Source organism: Gadus morhua, chromosome 1 (assembly GCF_902167405.1).
Source record: "Gadus morhua chromosome 1, gadMor3.0, whole genome shotgun sequence".
NCBI lineage: Eukaryota > Metazoa > Chordata > Actinopteri > Gadiformes > Gadidae > Gadus > Gadus morhua.
This window is the reverse complement of record NC_044048.1, coordinates 16,815,345-16,829,686: the sequence shown is the minus strand read 5'-3', so window position 1 is coordinate 16,829,686 and position 14,342 is coordinate 16,815,345. Positions and strand designations below refer to the sequence as shown.

General features: G+C 48.7%; 1 protein-coding gene across 1 annotated transcript in view; it reads left to right on the top strand.

Annotated features, from left to right (window-relative positions):
• LOC115540328 (serine/threonine-protein kinase WNK2) overlaps positions 1-14,032 on the top strand; it is a 33,995-nt gene extending 19,963 nt beyond the window's left edge. Inside the window, 25 exon segments of the mRNA XM_030351542.1 lie at positions 129-302; positions 510-911; positions 1,255-1,589; positions 1,591-1,639; positions 1,940-1,983; positions 2,199-2,358; positions 2,455-2,571; positions 3,398-3,571; positions 3,810-3,861; positions 4,238-4,345; positions 4,907-5,565; positions 5,567-5,685; positions 6,100-6,157; positions 6,265-6,326; positions 6,449-7,040; positions 7,043-7,143; positions 7,467-7,600; positions 7,603-7,644; positions 7,647-7,676; positions 7,796-7,983; positions 7,985-8,069; positions 8,769-8,794; positions 8,796-8,872; positions 10,333-10,517; positions 11,036-14,032. Of these exon segments, the coding sequence (XP_030207402.1) occupies positions 129-302; positions 510-911; positions 1,255-1,589; positions 1,591-1,639; positions 1,940-1,983; positions 2,199-2,358; positions 2,455-2,571; positions 3,398-3,571; positions 3,810-3,861; positions 4,238-4,345; positions 4,907-5,565; positions 5,567-5,685; positions 6,100-6,157; positions 6,265-6,326; positions 6,449-7,040; positions 7,043-7,143; positions 7,467-7,600; positions 7,603-7,644; positions 7,647-7,676; positions 7,796-7,983; positions 7,985-8,069; positions 8,769-8,794; positions 8,796-8,872; positions 10,333-10,517; positions 11,036-11,397 (4,335 nt within the window). The 3' untranslated portion in view covers positions 11,398-14,032.
• The last annotated feature ends 310 nt before the right edge of the window (positions 14,033-14,342 follow it).

Sequence of the window (14,342 nt, the reverse complement as noted above, 5' to 3'; positions counted from 1 at the left end):
ATAGAAGCAGGAATGTTCCCGGGGTCTAGGCTACGGAAAACGGCGCCCAAACATGAGACATGGATTCCATGTATTGGTCCAGAAATCTCCAGTCTTTCATATTTTCCCTTCCAATTTCCTTTCTCTAGAATGTTCCTGCTGGTCATTGCGTTCCTCAGCACGAACAAAATGGACAGACCCTCAACCAATCAAACTTGAGTGCGATTCCACATGCATTGCCACCTCAACAGCCAGTTGCTCAGGTCGCTACCCAACAGCAACTTGCACACCTGCAGATTTCCAACCCGGCACATCCACCCCAGGTAAGTCTCCATGTGAAGCCGTTTTTTTACAACACCTCTTTCTGAAATGTCTCTTTTCCTGCAATTGCTTTTTGCAACAGGAAAACAATCGAGGTGCTGTTGATATTTTCGGTCTTTTTTTTAATTAATGTTTTACCCCTCACATTATGCGACGGGCTCAAACCCTTTGCTTCTGCTGACTTTATTATCTTTCGCATCCCTTCATAGCATTCTCCCCAGCCGCCCTCCTCGTACCCGGCCATCCAGGTGATGACGGCTGCCGGCGAGCCCTGCCGCACTCTGCCCTGCGCCGCCCCGCCGTTCTACCCCTCCCCTGCCTCGCTCGCTCCTATCTTCCTCTCTCACAGCCCGCCTTTCCCCCCTGCCTCGTCACTCTCCCCCCTGCACGGCGAGGGCACTCTGGCGCCCGTCACGCCCGGGCACCTGATCCCGTCCCCCGGGCTCAGCATGCAAGTGCCCGTACCCTCAGTGCACCAATGCGCATCGGTAGCCGGCCTCGAAGCTCTCCACGCGCAGCCTGTGATAGTCACAGCAACCCTCGGCACACACATCACACACTGTGCACACGCACAGCTGCCCCCGCCCGCCGGCACCGAGCCCCTGAAACAGGTAACACTGCAGGCTGCGAGAGGCCTGTTTGCTAAGGAGGCGTGAAGTGGAAGGAAGTTGTGGGTTATTTTTGCATGTGTTGTCGAGTAGGTTCAATCTTATCTTGGGTGTGAACATTTCGGTGATAACCTTTTTAGTTGATCACCCTTTGAGTGTTTATTTTCGCACATATTTTTGAGAGACTGCAAAATAAACCGTCTGAACTACGTTACTTTGAACGCAGGTTGCTCAATTAATGGTAGAGTAATAAAATATCCTGTATACAAAACAGATTTGACACCAGTCGGAAAATAAAAAGAACAAGACAAATTCAAGTGCTGCATGGTCTTCCTGTCTGATGCAGGCTCAGCAGCCCGTCCAGCCAGGCCACAAAGACCCCATCCCCACGGCTCAGCTGGTCCAGGTGGCCCCACCCATCCAACACACGCAGAGAGAACAGTCGGCCGTCTTCGTTCCACCTGTGCAGAGTGGGCCGTGCTTTGGCACCACTGCAGCGAGCGACCGGCAGGATCCCAACCAGAACCCCTGCCAAGTCCCTCTACAGGGGCAAGCCCAGCACCAGGCACAGAGCCAGGCTGCAGCGCCGCAGCCCCCCCCCCTCCTCCTCCTCCTCCTCCGCAGAGAGAGCCTTGTCAGGACCCACGAGTTCCGGTGCCACCGTGACTCAGCAGATACCGACCGTCGGCCCGGGTACCTTGGGTCAGGGCCAGACGGAGAGCAAGCTTGAGGTAGGACCCCCTGCTCCTCGTGTGTGTGTGTGTGTGTGTGTGTGTGTGTGTGTGTGTGTGTGTGTGTGTGTGTGTGTGTGTGTGTGTGTGTGTGTGTTGTGTGTGTGTGTGTGTGTGTGTGTGTGTGTCCTTCCTTGTTGCCTTATGCTGCTTCCTGCACACCCACGCATCCCCTCATACTTTATTTCCCCTCGCTTTCGCAATTCTGGCAGAAATTTAATCTCTGAAAATTAAACGCCTGATACTTCAAGTAGCATAATCGATTTCCCCTGCCTTTATTGTGATCTGTCCCGTCTGTAGGATCAGGTGGTCGAGAAGCCGACGGCAGGACAGAGTTATGACAGGTACTAGCTTACCTCCTGTCAACGACCACATCCAGGCGAGCCCTGCTGACTCTCACACACAGACTGCATTTGACTCATTTGAAATCAATTGAGACACATTAATGTCGTCCTTTTAATAACATGTCTGCCAGAGAACGTTCAAAGGGGTGTGGTTTGAATGAATTACTCGTCGTCTACAGAACCTTGATGATGTCTGTTTAATTTCCAAAAACCAGTGTGAACTCAGACGCCACCTCTGGGAAGGAGATGAGCGACGGCTGTGAGGGGACGCACGGCGGCAAAGGAGAGTGCAAGGTCCGCAAGCACCACCGCAGGTCCACACGCACGCGCGCGCGCCAGGAGAAGATCAACAGGCCCAAACTCACCATGCTCAACGTGGGTCTGCTCTCTGGACAACGGCACGTTTTGGGCATTTCTGGCCATGAGTGTCATGGAAACGTGGATCATTTCTTCTTCTTCTTCCCGGTGCAGGTTTGTAACACGGGGGACAAGATGGTTGAATGTCAGCTAGAGACCCACAACCACAAAATGGTGACGTTCAAGTTTGACCTGGATGGAGACGCACCAGAGGAGATCGCCACTTACATGGTAGGTTTCACACTGTCGCAGGCCGGGGGTGTCATGTCTACCTTACATGGTAGGTTTCACACTGTCGCAGGCCGGGGGTGTCATGTCTACCTCGGTCCCATCCGTTTTGGAGTCTGGCTCAAGCACACTCCTGGTCTCATGCTGCTTCCTCCAAACAACCCTGAAACTCCCAGTTGCTGCAATGCAGCAAAACAATGACTTCTCCAGCAAGGCCTTCTCCTTCGCGTTTCCCCCGCATTTGTCTTCTCCCCTCCAAAGCAAAGTTTGACAATTCATAGACGTTTGCTTATACATGGAAATGTATGCGCTTTTTTTTCCAATGGCGTCAAACGCATACTAAATAATTGCTCTTTTAAGATGAAGCATCCACTTGGGCTGTGTAGAGTTACACAGAAGCCATCGGTTGGAAAGGGTAACCAATCTATATGAATTCCATTAACTGCCTGTGGTCAATTTGCCATCTCTACTCGGGTTGGGTGGTTTTTTCAACAAAGCCTTTTTCTGCCCACGAATGAATGGCTTAAAAATAGGACAGTTCCGTGAAGTGGTGGGTCGGTGTTTTTCTCTATTGTGCATAACAACGTTGCCATGGATGCCCACATTTCAATTCCCCAAATGCTAGCTTCAAACCAGGGAGGCTTTTTGAAAATAATGGATGGGACAATAACAAGACGCTGTGCATGTTAATCAAGCTTTACTGCACATGTGTCCCCTTTTGATTTTCCAATTTTCAGTGAAGCTGAAGTAGTTGGTTGCAGTGTATTGATACATTTTTTAAAAACCTGTTTCCTCTCGTCTTTGGTTGCGTCTCGTCCCGTGTGTTCAGGTGGAGAACGATTTCATCCTCCTGCTGGAGAAGGAGGCCTTCATCGAGCAGCTGAAGGACATCGTGGACAAGGCGGAGGACATGCTGAGCGAGGACACGGAGGGAGAGCGGAGCTCGGACCAGGGCGGAAGCCCCCAGCAGAGCCAGGGTCCTGGGACCCTCATGACCTCCGAGGTGAGGGACGGGGCTGTCGGCAGGGCAACGGGGTCGTTGGATACGTCAGCCTTGACGCCACCGGTCTCAGGATGTGTTTGCAAGCCTCTCGGCCAAAGAGCATGTGCCAACAGCTGAAGCCAAAAGCTTTTGTGGCTGTATTCTCAATCTGTGGCTTGGATACGTGGTTTGGTCTATCTTGACATTTATTTAGATGCATCCGCATCCACCCTGTATTAATAGCTCTCATTTTGTTCAGGGCTCGAAGGCCACTACGCCACACACACCTCAACAAGTCTATCAGCAAAATGGTAAGGACTTTGTTATTACTGCCTAATCTGTAATGTCCATTTATGTATAGATAAGGGCTCATAACATTTAATCAGCCCCACGTGGTGGCTGTGTGCTTCCGATGGCGAGATTTCCTGCTTGAGTAGTCGCTCTGAAGTGCTCCTTTGGGCTCGGAGATCGGAAGGGCCAGGATTGGATAGATTAAGTCTCAGGGGAATCCCCAGTTCTGTTGTATTGTTCATGATCAGCAGCCGTATCCTCTTCATTTTTGTTCCACAGACTTTCTTCATAACTCAACCATTATTACACAGATTTATTAATAAACTCTGGCCTTCAAACCACGTCGATGGCTCGCTAAAGATTTATCCTCCCGTCTGTCTCTTGTGTCCTTGACAGTGCTTCACACGGGCAAGCGGTGGTTCATTATCTGCCCGGTGGCTGAAACGCCCACGACGCCCAAGGAGAAGCCCTCATCTCAAAGCACCACAAGCCAAAGGTACAAGCGCATCATATGAGCGTTTGAATATTCATCTGCCATCTGGAGGGTTGTATCGCTCATTGTGATTGCGCTCCGTTGGGATTCTGTAATGCGGCCCATTTTAAATGCGACGTTGTTTTGCATCAATTCCCTATTATTTTTTGGTGGTGGTTGCTTGCAAATCACTCAGTCTGTAATGATAATCTTTTCCCCTATAGATGCATACCAATTTATATGTCCTAGCACGTTTAACGTGGGACTGCTAGATTCCAAATGTTTGACCAAAGACTAGAGGATACATATTGTTTTTCTGCTAGATGGCTTGTAGGTTCAGTTGATTTATATCATTTGTGTTCCGCCTGCTGGTAATGCTGAAGAAAGGGTGTGTGTTTATGCTGTGGAGGTCAGTTATGTAAGAATGCTGCTGCACTGCTTACAGCGGTAATGGGGGAGCCTGGTGTATGATGTAATCATCCACCACCACTGGACCCCACCCTTCTTCTTGCAATATCTACCGGCCAACTTTCATCTTCCTTATTTTATCTTCTTGTTTCTTTTTTTCCTTGCTGTTTATTTTCTACTTTAAGAGTCTGAAAGGGCTGGCGCTTCTTTAGTCTCCTCCAGCGGCAGCAGTTCCACCACCACCACCACTGCAGCCCCGGCTCCGTCCTCGGCGCCTTCTATCCCCTCTCCCCCTGCTGCTCAGAGCTCAGCACCGCCCCAGGACCCCACTGTTGGCGAGGCTCGAGTGAAGCAGACGCAGCCCTGCAGTACCACACATAATCTCCCCAGCGTCAACCACCACAACTCCCTCCCTGTAGATGAGCACTGCATCTCCCTGGTCACGGACATACCGTGCTGCCCGATCGCTCCGCCTATGTCTCTGGATGTGATGATGGACCAAAAGGCTGCGGCCGGTGGCCTGGCCTCCTCGGCGCACAATCAGACCAATCCCAAGCCCAGTCCTACCGGAGACCCACCCCCTCCGCTGGGCTCCCAGCAGCCGGTGGTCCTGCAGCAGCCGTACGCCACCCCCATCCAGCCGGGGGCCGTGACCTCGCAGCCCCAGAGCCCGGCACACCAGAGCTCCCAGCTGGGCCAGACCTCCGGCCAGCAGCAGCAGCCCGGCGCCCCCGGTGAATCGGACAGCGAAATGCCCCGAAGGGTGGAGTTCGTCGACCGCACCATCAAGACCCTGGACGAGAAGTTGCGGAACCTTCTGTACCAGGAGCACGCCCCCACCCCAGGCCCCGAGCAACACCTCTGACTCACAGGGCTCTGCCGGCACCGAGGGCACCAGCTCCACACCAGTGTCTGACGGCCAGAGCTGCGACATAGCGCTCAACAAGAAGAAGGGGATGCTCTGGTATGCATGTGCAGTTTGTGTCTTTGGTGCACGTACATGGGTGTGGGCGTGTGTTTTTTGTTTTGTGTGGTCAGCTCTTTGCATGCAGCCATCAATCATTTCTTGGTTAATGACACTGTCACCGTTTCCCTGCAGTCTGCTATCGATTTGGCAATTGACTGTAATCAGGGAGACTAATACTGGGTTTAGGGAGAAGGAAACGGTTGCAAAATTATAGCCATCAGACAGATGTTGCTGCCCTGTTGGCTCCTTAATGTTGTCCTTAATATGCGTGTGTATTTATGTCTGTGCATATGAAGGCCTCCAATGGATTAGCCCTGACTCACTCTGCAGAGTGAGTTCAGGCTGCTGGCTAGCATGAGTTTACAATTCATTACATTCAAATATTCAACCCCACCTTTTTCTCTGCCCAAGCCCCAGATTCCTGAGCGATCAGAAATGGTGGGTGCCCAGACAGACTCTGCAGTGCAAGGTTAGCGAATGGAAATGAGATTTTTCTCATCTGTAATAAAACGTTTCCATTTTGCTTGTATCGTAATAATACTTCTGGAGTCATAATACCTCCTGATCCCCTCTCAGCCACTGAAGCATTACCCAGGACGTGTTTGTCAAAATGATTCACCAACCAAAGTCGTTTCCAAGTAAGTATTGTTTACATCAATAAAAATGATCTTTGATTAAAAATGTTATCGAGCTAAAGTACTATGAAATGTTTCCTGTTCCAACTTAATCATAATTGAACACTTTTAATAGCTGCTTGAAGGAATACATTAAAAGATCGTTTTATTTTGTCATGTTTTTTTCCTCAGATCGTCCCCACCCCTCCAGATGTAATCTGTGGTCTAGAGAAAGGCAGAAAGAGCCACAAGCTCCTGCAGTTCACCAAGTGCCCTCTAGTGGCTCCGGAGGGTATCGTGCCCACACCCAAGGCTCGGACAACCGGAGAAGGGCTCCCTGGCCCTGGGCAGGTTCTCTGTGACCACTGCGGCACTGGAGGACGGGGCCGTGAAAAACGGCCAAACCTCCAGCGAGTAAACCGTTACTCCGCCCCTCCAGACCTCTACCAGGACCCCCCCGCCCCCTCCAGCCCCGACGTCACCCCCGTCCACCTCCCCTACGCCAAGGCTGTGGACGGCCCCGGCCGGCCCTACTCGGACTCGGCCGACGACGACAGCAGCAGCGTGGCCCCCCCGGCCACCCGCCCAACCCCGCCCTCTAAGGCGTCGTCGGAGCACGGCGGTGGCGACCTCATGAAGCGGGCGGTGGCGTTCCTGCGTCGCTCGGGCCACAGCAGCAGCAGCACGGTCCACAGCTCGGACTCGCCTGGCCGCCAGCCCGTGGTTGATGAACGCCACGCGTCCCCTCGCCCGCCGCGCCCTCGTCCTACATGAGCAGCGACAATGACTCTGAGTTCGAAGGCGCGGACATGAAGAAGGAGCTGCAGAAACTGAGGGAGAAGTAAGACGGGCCGCTTATGGAGCGACTGCCCACGGGCTTTTTCTTTATTCTGGTTTATAAATAAACCAGTTCCTGGAATGTATTAATTTCTTCTATTGTTAACCATCTTATAGATATTATATTTTTTTATTATATATATATTAAGCACTTTAAACAAGTCTTAATTTAACTTTTTTAAATATTTTGAATTGCCGTTTGATATGTGAATGCTGGGTGATGATTGTAAGGAAAACAAAGCAATCTATTTTATTCCAAGGTGCCCGTCCTCAACCAGTAACCAGTGCATGTCTCTGCCTATCTCTCCCCTCTTCCTCACCCTTTAGACACATGAAGGAGATCTCGGAGCTCAAGGCCTTCCAGAGGAACGAGATAGAGCGGTTGTACACTGAGCTGGGAAGACCCTGCCCCCAAGTGTGGGGACTGCTCCACGCAGCGCCCCCCAGTGGCCGCAGACGCAGAGCAGCAAGCACAAGCTGAAGGCCGGGAAGCTGCTCAATCCCATGGTCAGCAGCTCAAGAACAACCTCAACACTGGTTAGGGTGGGTGTGTGTGTCCCCATCCATCTCCCCTGCCCATGAAATACCAAGAAGATATTAGTTGTTTTGTCATTCTAGGTAGGTGTACTTCATAAAAAGGACTCATGGTGCACGCCGGTCCCCTCCTCCTCCTCCCTCTGGTTCTATCCAGGTGAAGCACGGCCAGCTCAATCTGGTCTCGCCCGCCAAAAGCTCTGTCCTGTCGGATGGCTCGCTGCGCTCCAGCGGCGGGGGCAGCAGCAGCAGCAGCTCTGCGACGGGGCCCGCCGCTGCCACGGAGCAGGTGCTGACCCAGCAGCCCTGGCTCGGTCAAGGGCTCCCTCTCCTCGGACAACATCTACGCTGGGCTTCAAGGCGACGGCGTGGCGCCCCATGCGGGCCCCGGCCAAGGTACGCCATGCACACATCCCCAGCCATGAGCCAAGCCCACGCCCATTCTTTATTTCGTTCTGGTTCTTTCTTCCTTTTTTGTCCTCGCTTCCTCATGCAAATACTAACTGCGTATAAACTACATGATGTGAACACTATTTTATAATGCATGCATTGGAAAATGAGAACCAAACGTGCAAAAGTTGTTATTTTGTGAGACTAATGGTTGGGGGTTTTACTGAATTGAATTTGTACTGCACTATCGATTTATATAAATTGGGTGCTTAGGATAGTACATTGTATTAATTGCTGCGTATGAGACAAGATGACACGTAGGCATTTAGAAATGCAATGACTGCTTGCCCACTCACTTCTGTATTTTTGTGCTGATGTGGCACCTAAATAAAGTAATCCCCATTTCATATTTTTCAAGCAGCCAATGGGATTGTGGGATATATTGGAGTGCACGTTTGGTTCTGTAGTGATTGACAGGGGTCAGAGTTGACGGCATTGTAAGCGCTGCCTCCTGTTCACTAGCGCACTAGCTCACCCTGCAATAGGAACATTGCTGCTTCCTTGGTTTAGACCATCTGTCTCCTATTATTCTTTGCTGCTGCTTTTTTAATGGTGGGCTTTTTTCTCATCCCAGTCGCTGTGCACCGTTTACAGAAGTGTCTCTTGTTTCTTCTCTTCTTCCCCTTTTATATTCACCTTTCGCAGGCTGGACGGTATACCACCAAACGTCCAGAGAGGAGTGACCTATAATCTAGTAGCAAACCGCGCACTAGATTCCTCAGTGGACCCGTGTCTCTGTCCATTGTTTTGTATTTGTTCTTTTCTATTGCCCTCACTCATCTGCCATATTCTGTTTCACCTGAATTATGCTCTGCTCCCCCCCCCCCCCCCCCCCCCCCCCCCCCCCCCCCCCCCCCCCCCCCCCCCCCCCCCCCCCCCCCCCCCCCCCCACCAAAGCCTTTTACTTTTGGTTGACCCTCATTGGACAGACAGACAGACTGTACCCCAACCTCCTTTGTTGGTTCCTCATCCTAGCCTCCACCCCTCGTACCTTGAGGCCATTCAACTGCTTTGTCTTGTGGGTTAGTTGTAACGTGCAACATACAAGAGCTTTGTGCGCTGCTTCTGGCTTTGAGCAGAAACCCCCCCCCCCCCCCCCCCCCCCCCCCCCCCCCCCCCCCCCCCCCCCACCCCCCCCCCCCCCCCCCCCCCCACCTCAACACTGTACAGGGATGGAAGATAGTCTAGTCCAGAGTGTGTGTGTGTGTGTGTGTGTGTGTGTGTGTGTGTGTGGTGTGTGAAAGCCACGGTTCCTTCTTTGTTTGAATGTGTCTTCATCCACTATTTTATTTTATTTTTATTGTCTCCCTAATTTCAGTCAAGCAGTCCTCTGTATACTAACTCAGGGGACCCCCCCCCCCCCCCCTCATCCCACCCTGATTGGCCAGCTCTCTGTCCCTCATGTTTGGACGGGGGAAGACGTGCATGGTGCAGGCGCCAGAAACCGCACTGATGGAGACTTGTTCCGCCATTTTAAAGGGCTGTATCATCAATCTTACTACTTCTTCCTCTTCCTCCATCCCTTTTCTGTTACCTGCATGTTCCTGACAAGTACCGACTATAATGTGTTCCAGCTACTATGTCTGTGCTCTTCCCGTATGGATTTTTCCTTTTCCGTTTACGTATTTCATGTTTCACAGGCATTCTTGCAGTACATGGACTTACTCTGTGCTAGGCCTCACTTGATGAATACATGCTCAGTTCCACAACCGCCTCTTTCCAGTCAAATAATTGTATCGTTAGGCTCACGATGCTCACTAATGGACTTCCATGTGGCAGGAGTTTAATTCTGTTTATAATGTTATATGATACTCATTATTAAATGTTATCAGGCACGTGCTTTATGAATCTCTTTATGAAGGTGATTCAACTGACTCATCAGGACTTCATTATCCATTAATGGCATCAAGTACAGTTCCACTGAACAAAGTGCTATGTTAACCATAATGTGAAGGTCCAATCTTTAGAATCAATACGGGCAGTCTGATTGTCGGAAGGTTTAAGGTATCTTTGCCACGCCCTCCTGATAAACTAAATCCCTTCGTCACCAAAATTGTGGACAGCTATTATAACCATAAAATAACCTGGGTCCCAGGGTTAATTTTTCTGTGGTTAGTCCTCTCCATCACCTAGACGTCCCCACATCAGCCTCTGGAATAGGCGCATGAGCGGAAGCACCCATTGGTCTGCCTCCCTTTCCCATCTAAAGCACCGGCCCATACACCCTTCTATTCTTCTATTCTTCTTCTCTCTCCCCGGTTGATTTGGTAGCTGTGTGTGGCTTTCAGGGAGCTTGTCCCGAGTCCTGGCCTAACTGTTTCTGTCTTGTGCTGTTCTGCTCCTTCATAGGGTCCACTCTGAAACGACTTTGTCTAGGCAAAGAGCGCAGTAGTAGTAACTATCTCAATTACTTTCTTCTTCTGTCTGGAATACCTTTTGTCGTCTTTATTGTTTTTTTTGCATGGATACGTAATGTTTTTAACAATGTGCAATTTTGTCACTTGAATTAATGTGGCAGATTTTGTTGAAAATACAGGTAGACTTTGAAATACAAGGAAAAATGCATACATGTATACATTGATATGTTTTTTGTCTTGCATGGCAGTGTGCCTTCAGTCTTGAATGTTTCATTTAGTGCTTGCTTGAAAAAAATTGGTTTTAATCGTCAATACTTTATAAAAACTGCTAAAGTCCTTTGGCTGCTCAGTAGGAAATAAAGTGTATATTCTTCAAATTATCATAATCTCTAATGCAAGTATGTCCCATTTGCATTGAAAGATGTGATGTCAGCTTTGTAAATGTACCTATAAACATATTCAATTGATTCAGATACAAACTGCCAAGCGGCCAATTGATTAGCAGGACATGATAAATTATGGCATATGTAAAGTTATTGTTTACTTCTCCTCCAGGGTCATCTCAAAGCACACCCGTCGCTCAGACGGCCTCCAATCAGACCCAGCCCTTCGTCTCAGCCATTCCCTCTCAGTCCCCTCAGCCAATCACGGGGCAAGCTAGGATCCAGAGCAACAACAGCAACAACAACAACAAGAAGGGTACCTTCACAGAAGACCTTCACAGACTGGTAGACGATTGGACGAAGGAGACTTTAGCCAGCGCCCACCAGCCGCGGCCCTCCCTGAACCAGATCAAAGAGCAGACCCGCCGGCAGGACCTGGGAGGCCAAAGCAAAGCCATCGGACCGGCCGCAAACGAGGTATCTGCCGCGGAGAGGCATAATCGGGGACAGAAGAGATTTGGGAACAATCGTTGAACTGCCCTGAGATCCGTGCCATTTTGATGCGATTATGACTCAGGAAAGTGCACAGTTTCAAGGTCATTTTTTTTAAACTTCCCTTTTTGTTCCCAGGTAAGATTGCCCTACGGCTGCTAACCAAGCTGCAGCTGCGTCTGTCCTGCCCTCTGTCCACCGCTTTATGCCCTCCTAGACCCACAGCTCTAGGTCCCAGCGCCTCCGTGTTTCCCCCCGGTTACATCATGCCGGTGGGCCACGTCGGAGGGCCTCTGCCCGGGCCCATCTACGCCCAGCAGTGGGTCCGGCATGCCGAGCCCCGTGGGGGCCGTCGGGCTGCTAGGCGTCGCCGGAGTGATGCCCTATGTTGCCATAGCAACCCCGACGGTCCAGGCTTTCCCCTCTCATCCTCCACCATCCTGACAATGCCGTGTGTACCAACAGCAACCGGACGATGTGAAGGGTTGTATCTTCAGTTTTCCTCCCCCCGCCCATGCTAAAGAGATCCCTGGTGGTCGCAGCCAAGCAGGGGAACACCAGTACAGTGTCTACAGGAGCGGTTACTCTTGATCCATTACACTCTGACTCTTGGGTCGCCAGAGACACGCACACACAGAGCGTGTCCACAATGTGTGCTCCTACTGTAAATAATTCTGTCCAAGTGTTGATATCTTTATAAAACGCCTATAGTTGACGTGAGTATGTATGTTTGTATAGTATATATGTTAACGTATGCGTGTCTTAATACTTCAAGGCTTTGGTTTTGTCTAGCTTAAAGCCATACTGCATATACAACACGCCGTCACAATGAGACGTTTCTCGATACAATTCATTTGCTGCTGATTCCAGTGTTTTTTTTTTTTGCCTTTTCAATTTCTGTCCACTTTAAAACACTACATTTGAATCCAAACAGGGGGGCTTGAGAAGAAGGAACAGTATTTATGACAATGTCGAAAGGAATGTAGTGCCTTGAACATAGCTTTTTTTCTGTGAAGCAAAGCACGTCCGCATATAAGTAATTTTTATTTTCATGGTGGCCTGAGTGCTACTTGTTTTTAATGCATTGCAGACACTTTTTTTGTTGTTGGTTTACATATGAATGCCCTTGTAGAAATGCACTATTAACACAGTATATGCTCTTATTTAAGTAATAAAAGTCCTGTTTTATCCTCATTTACGCTCCCTACCTGTGAAGGCAACACAACGCCATAATGGTGACATGTCTGTCCGCCTTGCAGAAACGGTATATCTAAAGCTGAGGTACTAGAAGAGATGAGACTAACCAAGCCAGCAGCCAAACTACACTTTATCAGGTCAAACGGTTCATTTGGACACAGCCTCGTGAATAGCATGACTAAATTGCGAAAGGAGTGTGGGAGAGTTGTCCTAGCTTTTTGCTGGAAATGGTTGGGTCGTCGGTGTGTCCAGAGCCATGTATACTGTACAAAGTCCTCTATATAGACCTCTGGTAGTGTCCCAATCAGAATGTAGCAGTTTAACATGATAACTGGGTTTCTGAGGCTTTAAAGTGCAATTTTCTAAACCCCGTGCAAAGCTTTGACAGTGGCCTTGCCACAAGCCTTATCCCCCACCCCATATGTGTAACTGGAGCTGGCTGCAAAGTTGATCCGAAGTTACGAACCACAAGACAAACATGAAATCCTTACTTTCAACACTGTCCTATATATGTTTAATGTGTAAAATTATTTGGTGCAATCTTTGTTTAGTGTTCTTGTATTGTGAAACATTTTTGACGCTGCTATTGTGATGTATGGATGAAGAACTAGGATAGATGGTACTTAAAGAACTTCAAAATTCCTCTGCGATGAGATGTTGAAGAAGCAGTATTATTGCCTTGTGTGAAAAACAATTATGCATTATTTCCCTTTTTTCTTTTCATATTACATTCTACTTTTAAATTCCCTTGTGTGAAATGCTAAACTCTGACTCCAATATGGGATATTTGCACAACAGAACACGATCTTCCCACTTATTACATGTGGTTAGGGGTTTCAAATATGATCTGGGTGTACTTTACATCACTGAGCATGGCTTTACTGTGTTAGTTTTATCCTCCCAGCAATGGTTAACGTTACAGCTACTGTGGTGTAAAATTAAATTTTCCTTTACACTATTCCAATGTTACAGCACACCAACCCTGCCAAGCTGTGAATTGTACAGTTTTCTTTGTATTTATGTGTGGGAAGAGCGGGGGAAGTATTGATGGATAGTATTTCATCAATTCGGTTTGAATGGGACTTTTATAGATCATTATGTCTTCTGCTTTGGTTAAAGACTTCCAGTAGTAAGAGATTTCTGTTCTCTGTAACTTGTTTCTGGTACAAATTTCTCCTCCCAGACTGTTGACTATTGTCGTCAGCCGGTGAGGGATACACACTGTTTGAATACTCGCCGTGATGGAGGGTTGAGTACACATGGACGCACAAAATGTACAGATCTGTGCCCACAGTGCTTTCATCAAATTTCTTTCGCAACAACACTACCCTCTAGTGAATATGCGCTGATTGTCTAAACGCTTGCATTTAAGCTCTGGTCTGCTGTATCTCCCACTGCATTACCCGATCCAACCTGTCAGCTGCACTCTAATCACTAAGACGGTACATGTGTGAGAGAAATAAAATTATTTTGAGCTTGAGTGTTGTTATTATCCTTGTTCATTTACCACAAATTGATATGGAATTAGTTGTTTTTTAATACAATTGTACATGCACAATAACATACAATTCAAGCTTACTTTTCTCCTATTACATATAATGTAGTTATTTCTGACAAATCACAAAAATATTAATAAAATATATTCAAACATATTTATCAATGTCATACGTTTAATTTCTGAAATATATTTCTGAATAAAATACGTTATTTTGATTTAAGCTGAAATAGCAAAAGTGGGGTCTAGTATTTGAACGCCTTGACAGTCGCCCGACGCCCATGATGTTCAGTAC